Here is a 17,834-nt window from a genome sequence, read left to right as displayed (position 1 = left end):
TTTTCACGAATGAAAAAGGTTCAATTTTAATCATATTTGAAAAGGTCAACAAAAGTTAACCCGGGCCCGCTTGGTCGAAATTCGAGATTCAGACCGAATCCCGATTTTTTATTCACCCCCGATCCCGGTTATGTGATTTGTTTCAAAATCCGACTTCAATTTGAGATCTAAATCTCAATTTTATAAAATTCCTAAATTCTACCCAAACCCCTTAATTTATACCTTAAAATTCATATATTTGATGTTAAAATTCAGGGAAAAGTAATTGAAATTGATTGAAAACTAGTTAAAGTTGCTTGTCAATGAATTTGGGAAGACAATCCTCTTCAAAAATCTCCTCTAGAGAGTTTAGAATTGAAAAATGGTGTAAAATAAGGTAAGTCCCATTTTTCCAACTTTTACCCAGATGTAGACGTCGCAATTGCGAACTATTTTTCGCAATTGCGATGTTCGCGAAAGTGAACTATTGTTCGCAAAAGCGAACAGCTGCCCAGCCCCTCTGATATCACAATTGCGACAAAATGGTTGCATTTGTGATGTGCCATTACTCTCAAAAGCGAGACAGCCTTTGCAATTGCGAAGATTGTTTAGCCCAACTTCCAGTCGCATTTGCGACCTTCCCATCACAAAAGCAAAGACCCCTATCTCGTATTTTCAACATACACTTCGCATTTGCGAAGATCACATCCCCTCCCCATACATCGCATTTGCGAGCCCAGCATCGCAAAAGCGGGGCTCGCAATTGCAAACAGGTCATCGCAATTGCGAGACCTACATACCTGATGCACCATATTTCCCAACAACAATTCAACAATACTCCAAACACATACGAAACTCATCAGAGCCCCCTAGGCTCCTATCCGAACATTCACGCAAGTATAATAACATCATACAAAGTTTCTCACTAACTCAAATCACTAAAATAACATCAAATATCAAGAATCGATCATCAAAACTCAAGAATTTCAGGTTTGAAACTCATTTTTCCAACTTTTCACATAATTTTTTGAAACGCGCTCGGGTCACATAGCATCCTAACTAAACATGCGTACTAGTCCAAAAAAATCGTACGAACTTACTGGAATCGTCAAAACACCGATCTGATGTCTTTTACCAAAAATTTCACATAAAAGCTTTTCGAAAAATGACACGGACTATACACGCAAGTCATATAACATCAAATGAAGCTATGAAAGGTCACAGAACACAGAAATAAAGGCTAGTACTCAAAATGACCTATCAGGTCATCACATTCTCCACTTCTAAAAGAAATATTCATCCTCGAACGGAAATAAAAGGTACCTGGACTGGTAAAACAGTCTCTACATATCAGACTTGGACTCCCACGTAGCCTCCTTAATCGGCTGACCTCTCCAATGAACTTTCATAGAATGAAAACTCTTGGATCTCAACTTTCAAACTTGCCATCTATAATAGCCACTAGCTCTTCCTCAAAGGTCAAATTCTCATCAAGTTGCACCGTGATGAAGTCTAAAACATGTGAACTATCCTCATTGTACTTCTGAAGCATGAAGACGTAAAATACCGGATGTATCCCTGCAAGGCTAGGAATCAATACAAGCCTATAAGCAACCTTCCCAAATCTCTCCAAGATCTCAAACGGGCCAATAAACCTCGGGCTCAACTTGCCCTTCTTCCCAAACTGCATCACGCCCTTCATAGGCGACATTAGGAGAAGAACCTTCTTACCCGCCATGTAGGCCACATCTCGAACCTTCCAGTCTGCATAACCCTTTTTTCTAGACTAAGTTGTACCAAGTCGCTCCTGAATCACCTTAACCTTCTCCAAAGCATCACGGACCAAATCGGTGCCCAACAATCTAGCCTCTTCGGGATCAAACCAACCAACAGGAGAACGACATTGCCTCCTATATAAGGCCTCATATGGAGCCATCTGGATACTCGACTAATAACTGTTATTGTAGGCAAACTCTACTAGATGTGAAAATTGGTCCCACTGACCCCCGAAATCCATAGGGCATGCCTGCAACATGTCATCCAAAATCTAAATAGTAAGCCCGGACTGTCCATCCGTCTAAACATGAAATGTGGTACTCAGCTCGACTCACATAACCAAGTCACGGTGCACAGCTCTCAAAGAATGTGATGTGAAATGCGTGCCTTGTTCAAAAATAATTAAAATGGGCACGCAATGTAGACGGATAATCTCCCAGATGTAAATCTGAGTCAACCGCTCTGAAGAATAGGAAGTCATAATTGGAATGAAGTGCCCGGACTTAGTCAACTGGTCCAAAATAACCCAAACTGTGTTCTATTTCCTCAAGGTTCGTGGTAAGCCTACCACGAAATCCATAATGATGTGCTCCCACTTCCACTCCTATTTCTCCAATCTCCGAGTCAACCCACCCGATTTTTGATGCTCATACTTCAACTGTTGACAATTCAAACACAAAGAGACATAACTGACAATATCGTTTTCCATTCTCCGCCACCAAAAGTGATGTTTCATGTCACGGTACATCTTCATGACACCTAGGTGAATGGAATAGCGCGAATTGTAAGCCTCCTCAAGGATCAACTCCCTCGGTACATCTTCATGACATCTGAATGAATGGAATAGCGCGAACTAAGTGTGTACATGGGCCGGGTTAGTTTGGTTTTTATCAAAACCAAACTAAACCAACTATAACGGTTTCGATTGGTTCGGTTTTGTCAAGTTTTTCGGGTTTTCGGGTTTCTGTTACTTACATATTTAGTAAATATATATTTAGTAAAAATATAAAAAATTGACAAACATATTATCGATTAAAATATTCATATGAGAGAATTCTATTAGTAACACATAGTAATAGTTATTTTTTTAGTCGTCTGACAATAATTTTTCGTTGATATACACTTTCAAGTTAACCAAATTTAGTAATTAAACATAAAAATTAATATGATACTTAAATATTAGTAATCACTTCACATTCGAAAAAGATATAAGATTTTAATAGATCTTAACATATAATATGAATATGGAAAAATAAAGAGATAGATGCATTTTAGTAATACTTGATAAGAAATGGATCATACAACCCATTATTTAAGGTCAATAAATATGGAGCACTTCATATTCTATTAAAAGTTATATCCCGCAAGAGAATCCTAAATATTTCTACAGATTTTTTAAAGAAAATTCTATATAAAATATTAAAAGTATATATAAAAATTATATATTTATATGTCGGGTTAGTTCGGGTTTTTTTACTCAATACCAAACCAAATCAAACCAAACCAATCGGGTTTTTTAATCAGTTTGATTTAAATTTTTGGTTTGGTGCAATTTTTCGGTTCGGTTTGTATACCCCTAGCGTGAACTATGATCCTCTTGAAGGTTTAACTCCCTCAACCCATCGACATTTGGAACACAAATCTGGTCTTAAAGCCGCATAATACCATCATCTCCAATCATAACCTCCATAGCACCACCCTGCTGCACCGTGTCTTTCAACACCAATAAGTGAGCATCATCAAACTGGCGAGCCTTAATACACTCCAACAACAATGATTGTGCCACAACACAAGCAAGAACCCCGCTAGGATCCGAAACATCCAACCTCACGAACTGATTAGCCAAGACATGAACATCCATGGATAGTGGTCTCTCCACTGCCGATAAATATGCCAAACTGCCTATACTCTCTGCCTTCCTACTCAATGCATCAGCCACTACACTGACCTTCCCCGGATGATATAGTATGGTGATATCGTAGTCCTTCAGTAACTCTAACCATCTCCGTTGTCGTAAATTAAGGCCCTTCTACTTGAACAAGTGCTGGAGACTCCGATGGTCGGTATAGACCTCACACGGAACGCCGTAGTGATATTGCCTTCAAATCTTCAGCGCGTGAACAATGGTTTTCAACTCTAAATCATGTACAGTGTAATTATTCTCATGAACGTTCAACTAACGAGACGCGTAGGCAATCACCCTACCGTCCTGCATCAATACCGCACCAAGCCCAATATGCGATGCATCACAATACATGGTATACGATCCCGAACCTATAGGCAACACCAATATTAGGGTTGTCGTCAATGAAGTTGTAAGCTTCTAAAAGCTCACCTCACACTGGCCAGTCCATCTGAAAAGAAAACCCTTCTGAGTCAGCTTGGTCAATGGGGATAAGATAGATGAAAACACCTCTTCGAACCGGCGATAATGTAGCTGATGTAGGTCTAGGCCAGATCTAAACTGGCTCAATCTTCATAGGATCCACTTTGATACCCTCGGAACACACGACATGGCCCAAAAAGGCAACAAATTGTAACCAGAACTCACACTTCAAAAACTTAGCATATAACCGACGATCCTCAAAGTCTGAAGTACAATCCGTAGGTGCTGCTCATGCTCATCTCAACTGCAGGAGTAAACCAAAATATCATTACTGAAGACGATCATGAAAGAATCCATATAAGGCTTGAACACCCGATCCATCAAATCCATAAAGGTTGCCGGGGCATTGGTTAAGACAAATGACATCACTAAGAACTCATAGTGATAATATCGAGTCCGAAAAGATGTCTTAAGAACATTCGATGCCCTAATCTTCACCTGATGGTAGCTAGATCTCAAATCAATCTTGGAAAATACCTTGGCACCCCGAAGCTGGTCAAATAAGGCATCAATCATCGGCAACATGTACTTGTTCTTAATAGTGACCTTGTTCAGCTGCTGATAATCTATGCACACCATCATCAATCCGTCTTTCTTCTTCACAAACAACATCGGTGCACCCCGAGGTGAGACACTAGGTCTAATGAATCTATTGTCAAGTAAATCTCGCAACTATTCCTTCAATTATTTCAACTCAACTAGAGCCATACGTTGTGGTGGAATATAAATAGGTTGAGTGCCCGTAACCAAGTAAATGCAAAAGATGATATCTCTGTCGGGTGGCATACCGGGAAAGTCTGTACGAAACACCTCTGGGAACTCTCTCACCACTGGAACTCAATACATAGAAGGCACCTCAGCACTAGAATCATGGATATTAGCCAAATACGCCAAACACCCATTATCGATCATACATCGACCTTCACATATGAAATGACCCTACTAGTGGAGTGACCAAGAGTCCCTCTCTACTCCACCCTAGGCAACCCCGCATGGCTAACGTCACAGTCTTGGCATGACAATCCAAAATAGTGTGACACAGTGACAACCAATCCATGCCCAAAACCACATCAAAATCCATCATATTAAGTAACAGAGGCTCAACCCTAATCTCATATCTCCCAATAGTGACCAAACAATAGTGATAGATATGGTCTACCATAATAGAGTCCCCAACGAACTTAGACACATAAACAGGAGTACTCAAAGAATCACAAGACATATCCAAATATGAAGCAAAATAAGACGGCATATACGAATAAGTGAGCCCGCGTCAAATAAAATTGATACATCTATATGGAAAATCGGAACAATACCTCTGATGACTGCATCAAACAACTCTACCTCAAGTCTACCCGGATATGCATAGCAACGAGGCTGAGCCCCGCTTATCTGACCTTCACCTCTCAGACGACCTCTTATTGGCTGACCTCCAACTCTAGCTGTCTGACCCCTACCCCTAGCCGACTGGGCAGGTGACGAAGAAACCGATGCTGAAATCATGGCATGAGTACCCTGTTGTGGCAAGCTACTCTGTGACCTAGCGCAAAACCTCGCGTCGTGCCTCGGGACACCACAAGTACAACAAGCCCCCAGCTAATGTAACTTCTGACCTTGGAACTAACTCTCTCAACCTGATTAACCACCGTGATGACTCTGAATCGGAGGTGCAGTAATCGGAGCTGAAGGTGCATTGTATGGTAGCTGCTCGGGACGAGGTCCATAAGAACTGTGGCGGCCTAAGGCACCATATGATACCTGAAGCGCTGACTGAACTGTCCTGATAGGATGTACTCTACCAAAATAATCATGCCTTCAGACGGGGCACCACTAAAACCACCAAATTAACGAGAACCTTTCTCAAATGTCGCCTCTCTACACTGGCCACGAATCCTCTCGATCCGCCTAGCAAACTCCACACCCGAGTAAAAGAAAAATCATTCTCGGTCTCTCCAGCCATCTATAGCATGATGCCATAAGTAAGGCCATATATAAACCTTCGCACTCGATCTCTCTCTCTCTCTCTCTCTCTCTATATATATATATATATATATATATATATATATATATATATATATATATATATATATATGGATTATGATAACTACATAGCAGGATAAATCAAAGAATCTGGTCTGATACTGAGTAACGGTCATGTTACCCTGCTGGAGTCGCTCAAATTGGCTGTGGAAGGCCTCTCTATGAGTGAAGGGGATGAACTTCTCCAAGAATAAATGTGAGAACTGAGCCCAAGTGAGAGGAGGTGCGCCTGATGTTCTACACCGAACATACTCCTGGCACAACTTCTTGGCAAAGCCATGCATCTGAAACATTACGAAGTCAACTCCATTGGACTTCACTATATCTATGTTATGCAATACCTCATAGAAATGGTTCAAGAAATCCTAGGGGTCCTTGGAAGGTGTACCACCAAAGCGAGTGGGAAATAACTTGGTGAACTTGTCCAACTTCTTCCGCGCCTCGGACGATATCGTGGGTCCCTTCCCGGACTGTGTAGCAATAACAAGCTGAAATGCTCCAACTGGTGGAACTGCCAGAGTCTGGTACCCATGAGCTATCTGCTCTAGAGTGTGAGTAGCGGTAGTCTAGGCCCCTCCCGTAGCCTGATAGACGACTGATGCCGTAGGGAACACACCGGTCTGGGCCACACTCTCCATAAGGCCAACCAGGCAGAATAGGGCGTCCTAAAGTACTGGGGTAGCAATAAACCCTTCTAGGACCTGAGCTTATCCTACTGGCATGACCAGAATAGGGATCTCCTCCTCCTGCTCGATCTGAGGCTTGACAACAGGTATTGTCGCGCATGCTCTAGACAGAGCTCTACCTCTGGCTCTACCTCGGCCCAGACCTCTAGCCCTAGTAGTGGTTGTAGCCTAGGACTCCGACTCCTTATCAGCTACTAATGTAGTACGTGTACTCACCATCTGTGAGAGAATAAGAATAAAATGATTCAAACTCAATGATAGAATTAATTCGCACAATAGAGAAAGAAAGAAGGTGAAATTTCCTAAAGCCTTATAGCCTCTAGAAGATAAGTACAGACTTCTCCGTACAGATCCTCAAGACTCTACTAAACTTGCTCATGACTCGTGAGACCTAGGCAACGTAGTGCTCTGATACCAACTTGTCACGACCCAAAATCCCAATCAATCGGGGTCATGATGGCACCTAGCATCGCTCGCTAGGCAAGCCAACCCAAGAAATAATACGAAAAGAAAATCAATAAATATCTAACAGCTAAACAAATAACATAACATAAAAACGACTATGTGATAACATAATAAGTTATAAAACTAATAACTAATGTAAACCAACCCAAGATTTGGTGTCAAAAGTACATGAGGATCAAAATTCAAATAATATAAGGTTCTAAAAGAAATATAACACTGACCGAAACAAAATAGAAATAGTATAACGAAAATAGGAAATTGACTCTTAAGGCCTGCGAACGGGATGCAACTCTACCTCTAATCACTATCTGGTATCCGCTAAGTATCTCTCGTAACTCGCGGGTACCAATGTCAAAATCTACATAAGAAATACAGAAGTGTAGTATGAGTACAACCGACCCAATGTACTCAGTAAGTGTCGAGCCTAACCCCGATAAGGTAATGATAAGGCTAAGATAATACACTTACTAAAAATCTGTGTAGTTATATACATAAAGCAACAGAAAACAATAAAGCATCAAAAGTAACAACAAGGTGGGGACATGTACAAAGGTTCAACAAGCCAACAATAAGAATCACCAAGTAAACCTCTTTCAAAATAAGCACTAAAACCATCAAGTCAAGTTCACATTTCAAATATCAAGTCAAAGCAATAAAGTCAACAAATTGCACGACATCACCCTTTGTGCTTTTACTCTCATTATCACCATATATCATAAATGCAAGTGCACAACCTCATCCTTCGTACTTTTACTCTCATTATCACCATATATCATAAATACAAGTGCACGACCTCATCCTTCGTGCTTTTACTCTCATTATCACCATATATCATAAATGCAAGTGCACGGTATCACCCTTCGTGATTTAGCCTCACTTTCACTCAAGCCAAGATATCAATATGTAAACAAGGTACGACAACTCCATTCGTACTTTTTACTCTTCCTTACCAAGAAATCACAATTACACAATACCAAACAAGGTGGGATGCAAATTCAACTTCAAGAATATTATTGAACTCTACTAGTCATTTGAGAATCTTTCTGGAATTAGAACCAACAACTAGTCAACTATTTTTACAAAAAAAAAAAAAAATACATCACAACAATTCTATATAAGAAGTAACTTTAAAGCGAGTAATCAAAGAATTGACAATCTAACTAACGCATGGAAGACACAATAAGCAAATTAACATGGTACAAATAAGGCAAATTTTACCGGCATGCTTATCACATGGACCGATCATATACACTCGCCGCCTTTCATATACGCCACCCCCAACACATAATTCACATAGCAAATAGACTCAATTATACCTTATTTTCCTCAAATATATGTTAATCAAGACACTTGCCTCTTTTCAGATCAATTTAACAATCAATCAAGGCTTTTCCTTCAGAACAAGCCTCCAAACTAACTGAATCTTGCCAATTATTATTCAAACAATTTAAAACAAGCTTTAGAAAATTCACACGATAGAAAAAGGTTCAATTTTAATCATATGTGAAAAAGTTAACAAAAGTCAATCCCGGGTATGATTGGTTGAAATCTGAGTTTCGGAACAAATCCCGATTACGCATTCACTCACGAGCCCATTTATGAGATTTATTTCGAAATTCGACCTCAATTTGAAGTCTAAATCTTAATTTTATAAAATTTCTAAATTCTATCCAAAACTCCTAATCTCTACCTTAAAATCCATAGATTTGATGTTAAAATTCATGGAAAAGTAATTGAAATAGATTGAAAACTAGGTAAAGTTCCTTACCAATAAATTTAGGAAGACAATCCTCTTCAAAAATCGCCTCTAGAGAGCTTAGGATTGAAAATGGTGTAAAATAAGTTAAGTCTTGTTTTTCCAACTTTTATCCAGCTGCAGACGTCGCAATTGCGAACTGTAATTCGCAATTACGATGTTCGCAAAAGCTAACCATTGTTCGCAAAAGCGAGCAACTACCCAGCCCCTATGATATTGCATTTGCAACAAAATGATCACATTTGCGATGAGCCCTTACTCGCAAAACCGAGACAGCCTTCGCAATTGCGAAGACCGTCCAACCCAGCTTCCAGTCGCATTTTCGACCGTCCCATCGCAAAAGTGAAGACCCCCATCTCGTATTTGTGACATATGCATTGCATTTGCGAATATCACAGTCCCTCCCCAGGCATCGCATTTGTGAGCCCAACTTCGTAAAAGCGGGGCTCGCAATTGCGAACATGTCATCGTAATTGTGAGACCTACAAACATGATGTACTAGATTTCCCAACAGTAGTTCAACAATACTTCAAACACATCTGAAACTCATCCGAGTCCGTCGGGCTCCAATTCAAACATTCCCACAAGTATAATAACATCATACCAACTCAATCGCTAACTCAAATTATTAAAATAACATCAAATATCAAAAATCGATCATCAAAACTCAAGAATTTCAAGTTTAAAACTCATTTTTCTAACTTTTCACATAATGCGCTGAAATGCGCTCGGGTCACTAGGGACCCCGACCAAACACGCGTACAAGTCCAAAAATATCGTACAAACCTACCGGAATCGTCAAAATACTTATGCGAGGTCGTTTACCAAAAATATTGTCCATGGTCAACCTTAACCTCAATTTAAGTCAAAAAATACGTTTTCTTCAAAATTTCACATAAAAGCTTTCCGAAAAATGACACGGACCATGCACGCAAGTCATATAACATCAAATGAAGTTATGAGAGGTCTCGAATTATAGAAATAAAGGCTAGTACTCAAAATGATCTATCGTGTCGTCACATCAACCTAACCTCAATAAGTATAAAAAGATAATCATAATGTTTCATTAATATAAATAAAAATAATTAAATCTAGCATTCTTCCTTTGTTTTAATTAAGTTGAGTTTTGCAATTTTACATTTTGAACAGGACTACTAAGCTGTAGTGTCCTCTCTCTTTTTTTTCTTTTTTCTATTTTGTGTGTGGAGCAAGAAAAAGCTTTTTGTTTTAGTTCGAACTGTCGTCACATATAAAATAACGGAGGGTATAAATTTAGCAACCCTTTTTCCACCGGATCCATTGCAGAAAAGGAATAATGTGCAACTTCGAATTGTCAATTATATCCTTTATAGAAATGGCAAACCGATTCGAGGAATTTCTGACACAAGTATTCAATTAGTTCAGACTTGTTTAGTATTAAATTGGAACCAAGACAAAAAAAGTTCTTGCGAAGAAGCCTCTGCTTCTTTTGTTGAAATAAGGACAAATGGTTTGATTCGACATTTCCTAAGAATCAACTTAGTGAAATCCCCTATTTCGTATATCGAAAAAAGGAATGATCCGTCAGGGTCAGCATTACTCTTTGATAATGGATCAGATTGTACCAATATCAACACCTTTTCTTCCATTTATTTCTATTCCAAGGCAAAAATTCAACAATCTCTTAATCAACCTCAAGGAACTATTCATACGTTATTAAATAGAAATAAGGAATGTCAAACGTTGATAATTTTGTTACCAGCCAATTGTTCTCGAATGGGGCCATTCAAGAATGTAAAATATCACAGTGTGTGAGAGAGAGAGGAGCGATGGCTGGCTGTCGACTCTAAACCATGAGTTGAAGCTTATTTAGTACTATGTACAATGTTGACAAGGAAAACATTGGGGGGGGGGGTCGTGCATAATTTATTACTAATAGAAAATTTGCTCTTTTTTGCAAAGTTGCAAGCTTATATCACATTGCCACTTTAACGAGTACTTAATATTTTTAATTTATAGGTTGTGTGTATATGCATCATGCGCCACATATATATAGCAAAATAGTTTATGACTTAGCGCCCGTTTGATTCAGCTGAATTTAAGTAGTGTGACTTAGATACTTTTATTATTTGATATTTGGGTTGATTACAACATAAATCGGCTAGTTTCGAATTTGGAAAACAAGCACGTGATTTAGTTGTAATCACAGCGGACCAATTTTTTTTTTTTAGTTTTGTAAATGAAAAATAACCATTATCATGAATTTTTGAATTTTACAAATAAAATTCCATAACGATGACCTGCAATTTTACCTGTAGAAAGTAAAACTCCATAATAATAATTATTATTATATTTACATAGGCTGAAAGTGGCTATCTATGAATTCTATAAGATTTAGTTTTGTGCAATGTGCACATAGGCCTTCTTAACGTGAATAAAATCTTACAAAATTGGAAGATTTTCGCAAAATAGGATCATTTATTGCCATGGTTTATATTTTGATCTTATTAAGCAAAATTAAAATCATTTACTGCCAGAATTTTAAAGTATGTTGTCAAAATGTTAAAGCAAGTTGCTAGAATTTTAATGTACTCAACCACAATTTTAAAGACGCTGCCAAAATTTTAAAGTATACTGCCAGAATTTATAGAATGACACCAGAATTTTGAAGCACGTTGTCAGAATTTGAAGTATGCTGTCAGAATTTTTTTAATATAATCAAAATATAAACGGTAATTCGAAAAAGATCTATCAAGACGGAATTTCCAGTATAAAATATGACTTGTTGCAATAGAAAAATCCATACCTACAAAGCAAATACATCACGGACAGAATTTTTCCTGTTTAGGTAACAGAAACAAAAAGACTATTATAATAATGTTTCCACCAATCCCCATTATACAAAAGCATGTGACTAAACTTCGACAGGCTATTTTAATAGACTTTCGTGAACCATTCTTTTCGCTGATTGTAGTGGCTACTATGAAATAAAATTAAACATAATAGATTCCACCCTAAGAAAAAGAGTATCATTAGCTGTGACCAAGTTCCAAGTTGGTAACTAAATATCAAGGCTTATGTCATTGTTATTGCTATTATAATCTTTATATATTAATATTAAATAGGTTAAAAGAATTATTACAATTGAAATTAAAATAAGGGATGTGTAATGATTCAAAATCCATCAAAATCGTGACGTCATCTAATACAATCTGCTAAAGCGAACCAACCAACATACCAATCAACAAAACAAAAAAAGCCTACAAAGTCTCATGAAATATCATAAATGAGTCAATATAAATAGGAAAATATGATAAGCAATCCCAAAATGTCACGTCAAAATCCCAACCAATCAGAATCGTGATGACGCCTAACACTACTTGTTTGACAAGTCAACACACAATAGATAAATATGATGCACTGCAATGAATGGCTGACTATAGAATAATAACATAAGTAAAAGTCATTCTGAGATAAACATAATAAGTCTAAAATCCATATCTAATGGAAACCATCCCAAGATGTGGAATCACAAGTACATGAGCTTCTAGAGTTTACTACATATATTGTTTTAAAAAAAATAACATTGTCCAAAGAATGGAAACAATACAATAGAAGTAAGAAGATGACACAAGGCAGGTGAATGAAACGCAGCTCTACCTCGGATCACCTGCTCGATATTTGCTAAGCACCTCTTGGGACTCTGTTGGTACCGAAAAACTGGATATGCACAAGAAGTGCAGAAATTTAGTATGAGTACAACTGACCCAATGTACTCAGCAAGTGTTGAGCCTAACTCCGATGATATGGTGATGATGCTAAGACAAGACATCTACGATAAACCTATGCAGTTATATATTAAGAAGTAACGAAATAACAAGTAAAGTGTCAAGTATAAAGACTAGATAACAACAACTAAAAGAATAACAAGTACGCAAGTAAAGGGGCTTAAAGCGAAAACATAGCGTAAAGTGACAACAACTCCGAACAATCATTCAAAAGTAGATAATGAAGCCATAAAATCAAGCTCACATTTCAATATCAAAGTAAAGAGTAATGAAATCAACAAAATTGCACAGTATCACCCTCCACCATCGTACTTTCGTAAATAATATTTGAACCCATAATTTTAAAAATATAACAAGTTTAATATTAAAATTTTAAAGGTTAAACTCATAGTGTTTAATTCCTAAACCTCTATTTGGCAATATGGATTCACAATAATAGATCTGTGTCGCCCTAGTTTAATCCAACGGTTAGGATGAATTGCGGAAGCTAGAATCCATAAAAAGAAAGTTCTGTACCAACTGTAAAAAGTTTATATTAGGGGAATCTTGGATTGGTAGTTCTGAAATTTATGTCAAGAAGTCAGGGTCAAAATTTGCTCTATTTTGAATCTTTAGGAGTAAAAAATAGATTTTGTTTATCCAAATAGGACAAAAGCTACTGGAATGTGGTCTTCTGGCCATATATTCTCATCTAAAGTCATTTTCAAACATGCAAACTTGCAAATTCAAATAGACCCACATTAACCTTATTCATTGTGCTATAATGTCATATCGATCTTAACATCATGCTATATCCAATCAGGTTATCACAGAGCTTTTGTTGCTATATACGTATCAGTATTTCCCTGGTTAATTACTCTATCCGGTCTATTTTAATTAATTTTTTGATATTTTTATTTGATTTTTTTGAATATCAAAAAGAAATTAATTTTTTTTTTTAAAATTGCCCTTCGAGTAAAGAGTCTAGGAGTATGTGTTGTATTTTCAATGAATAAATTAAGGTTAATAAAGTCAATTTTATTCATAATTAATGTTAAAAGATATTTTTTTTAATGCGTGTGAAAATAATAAAAAAAATAATTAAAATAAATTGGAGGAAGTATTTCTTTATTTTTTTCTTCAATTAAAAACACTCACAAAAGTAACAATAATGATGATGGAACCCTATAATGTGAGTCTAGTGATCAATGAAGTAAATACAAATTATAAATATAAGATGATTTATTTTTATACGCCTAAGTTTTGAAAATAGATTTATTCGATATTTATGCTTGTGAGAGGCAATAGATACTCGATATGATAGTCGAGATGTGCTCAACTTAATCCCAACACTACAGTTAGCATTAAAAAAAAAAAAAAAAAATAATAATAATAATAATAATAATAATGGTGACTTAGTGATAATATGATGATAATGATGGTGGTGAACTGTCACATTTAGAGAAGGCCTTAAAGGGGAGATTAAAAACTTTAGCATGTGGAGATTCACAAGCTCGCAACCTTTTGGGGCAGAGTGGTCAATATAAAAAAGTAAATCTTCAATAAAGAAGGGATATTCTATCGAAAAAAGTAGTTATAGAAACTTCAGAACTTATTATAAAATATTCCATAGTCCTACCTGTAATTCCATTTGGCTTTTACTTTTCTTTCTTTTTTATTCCCTCCTCTGCCCACCAATTGGCCAAAAAATTCATTTCTGCCCTTGTGTTGGTTGTCTTCTATTTTAGGGAAAATGAGAGGTTTTCTTTTTTATATTGCCGGTTGGGTAATTGAGCAATAAAGAGGATTTGGAGTCTGGAACTAAAGTGACGCAAAATCTAATTCGAAGAACCAAAGTAATTTAAAAAAACCATTTCTACCTATAGCGCATGCCATGGACTATACCAGCATGGCCAAATGTCCGTTAGCCTAGACGTTTGGTAAAGCTGGTATAGCGCATGTCAGGCATGCGTTATAAGTAAGATATGTTTTTTTTTTTTTTTTTGCATTACTTTGGTTCTTCGAGTCGAATTTTGGGTTACTTTTATTTTGTACTCTAGACATGAGAGGACATCAATGCCAGAGCTAGAAGTCTTTGCGGGTTTGATCAAATATAATAGCTTTTGATTAAATAATATATTTTTATTAAAAAATTTATTAAATATATATAAATATTAAATCTAGAATTCAATGTAGCTCTTAAACTATTGTTCTAGAATTCAGATTCCACAAAATTAAAATTCTGACTCCGCCACCGAAGAATAGTCGAGCCAGCTTGGTGCACTGAATTAGCTATGGTACAGACTGCAGAGTCAAGCTCAACCGAATAGTCTTAAATAGATAATTTGAATTGCATAAATAAAATATACCATTCACACTCCACATTACCATAAAGTATGCTTTGTTATGAAATAAAAATAATTTAGTAAAATATGAACAAGAACAAGTTATGAAATAAAAGCAATTTAGTAAAATATGAACAACAAATAGAGATAGAGAGAAGGAAGAGTATTTCTTCTTCAATTGTGTGTATTTTCTTATCTATTACAAGGCCTTTATATAGGCATGAAAAGTGAAGAAAAATATGTCATTGAATATGTCATTAAGCATAGAAATATGTCATTGAATATGTCATTAAGCATTTGAGAAGATCATGGAGGAAGAGTAGACATCCACCATAATTTGATTTTTCTTATAACACTCCCCCTTGGATGTCCATAGATAATATGCCTCGTTAAAACTTTATTAGGAAAAAACCCTATGAGAAAAAAATCTTAGTGAAGGAAAAAGAGTACATTTAGAAATACGCCTTTTGGTTGCCTCGTTAAAAACCTTGCAAGGAAAACCCAGTGGGACAAAACCTTGTAAGGAAAAAAGAGTACAACGCGTATTAACTCCCCCTGATGAGAGCATCAATTCACATCCTTGAGCCTTCGTATCCCAATCTTGTACACTAGTTTCTTGAAGGTTGACGTCGGTAGAGATTTGGTGAACAGATCAGCCATATTATCACTTGAACGGATCTGTTGCACATTGATATCACCATTCTTTTGAAGATCATGTGTGAAAAATAACTTTGGTAAAATTTGCTTTGTCCTATCTCCTTTATGAATCCTCCCTTCAATTGGGCTATGCATACTGCATTGTCTTCATACAAAATTGTGGGTAGTTTGTCACACTTCAAACCACATTTGTCTCGAATAAGATGTATTATAGACCTCAACCATACACATTCTCGACTTGCTTCATAAATAGCAATTATCTCAGCATGATTAAATGAAGTAGCCACGATTGATTGCTTAGTCGATCGCCAAGATATGACAGTGTCTCCATATGTAAACACATAGCCTGTTTGAGATCGAGCCTTGTGTGGGTCATATAAATACCCAACATCGGCATAACCAACAAGACCGGGACTGCAATCATTGCCATAAAATAATTCCATATCGGTAGTCCCTTTTAAATACCGCAATATGTGTTTGATTCCATTCTAATGTCTCCTTGTAGGAGCATAGCTATATCTTGTTAAGACATTAACTGAAAAAATTATGTCAGACCTTGTAATGTTAGAAAGATACATTAGTGTACCAATTGCACTAAGATATGGTACTTTGGAACCAAGAAGCTCTTACATTATTTTTATGAGGTCGAAAATGATGTGCTTTATCCATATATAATCGCTTTAAAATCATTTTAGTTAATGCTAGTTGATGGACAAAAATTCCATCTTTCATATACTCAATTTGTAGACCAAGACAAAATTTTGTCTTTCCAAGATCTTTCATTTCAAATTCTTTCTTTAATTAGTCTACTGCTTTAGGAAGCTCCCTGGGAGTTCCAATGATATTTAAATCATCAACATACACGGTGATTATAATAAATTTAGATCCAGATCTTTTTATAAAGATACAAGGACAAATTGAATCATTCTTGTACCCTTCTTTCAACAGGTACTCACTCAGGCGATTATACCACATGCGCCCTGATTGTTTCAATCCGTATAAGAATTTTTGAAACTTTATTTAATAAATTTCTTTGAAACCTTAATATGCTTCAGAACAATTTAAATCCTTCAATGATTTTCATTATACGCATATCACATTTTTCTTGTATTGCCGGATTAAAACCTGAAATGGCGACATCCACCACAGGAGAACATGTCTCTATATAATTAATGCCAGAATATTTATAAATTTTCTTGTGACACAAGTCATCTTTATGTTTATCGACTTTACCTTTTTTTTTCGCACAAGAACACATTTATACCTCCACTAGCTTTATACTTTCAGATGTTGGGACTATCCGTCCAACTTCATATTTTTCAGGTAAAATTAATTTTCATTGCGTATTTTTTATTTGGCCAATTATTTATCTGTCCAAATTTCATGACAGATTTGAGCTCAAGATCCTCGTCAATATTAATAATATTGAGCGCTACATTATATTAACAATATCGTCAACGATCATTTTATATCGGTTCTATTATTACCCAATAAAGACATAACTTATTGAGATCTCTTTATCTTATTATCTTCAGGTACCTGAGCCTCTCCCATGAGGTCTTATGAAGTGTTATGTCGTGGTGCTCTTCTAGAGCACTTGCCTCCTTATTATGACCATCTTGAACATTTGCTCCTCTCCTTCTTCAAGGAGTTTTATCTTTGGAACTGATTAGTCTATTATGCTTCATGCATGCCATATACTCTATTCATTATGAACTTTATTTTATTTGGAGCATTAGCAGCTGAATATGATATTTAGTTTTGGGTCAGCAAATACGCCTGGCAATATTTTGCAATTGAATTATCACTTGAACTTCAAGTTCACATTTTCTCGTACGAGGATCTAGATGTACTCATAATAATTCATTATATGCATTACTTTTTCAGCTGCCCATTTTCTCCCCCTATTGTTGGGATCACCAACAAATATCACTAGCCTTATTTGGGGATCCATCTTTGTGCATTGTGGTGGAACAATTAAATCATATAGCACATTCA

At 36.5% G+C, this 17,834-nt stretch overlaps 1 protein-coding gene across 1 annotated transcript; it reads right to left on the bottom strand.

Moving 5' to 3' along the window:
• Positions 1 to 3,403: 3,403 nt before the first annotated feature.
• On the bottom strand, positions 3,404 to 4,753 carry LOC138891483 (uncharacterized). Its single transcript, XM_070174787.1, has 2 exons — positions 4,619 to 4,753; positions 3,404 to 3,739 (listed from the first exon to the last, which is right to left on the bottom strand). Exons 1-2 carry the CDS (start codon positions 4,751 to 4,753, stop codon positions 3,404 to 3,406), a joined length of 471 nt encoding a protein of 156 aa, XP_070030888.1.
• Positions 4,754 to 17,834: the final 13,081 nt, after the last annotated feature.

This window comes from Nicotiana tomentosiformis, chromosome 1, assembly GCF_000390325.3.
Source record: "Nicotiana tomentosiformis chromosome 1, ASM39032v3, whole genome shotgun sequence".
Lineage (NCBI taxonomy): Eukaryota > Viridiplantae > Streptophyta > Magnoliopsida > Solanales > Solanaceae > Nicotiana > Nicotiana tomentosiformis.
Note: the sequence above shows the minus strand (reverse complement) of the source record. Positions and strands in the feature narration are given on the sequence as shown.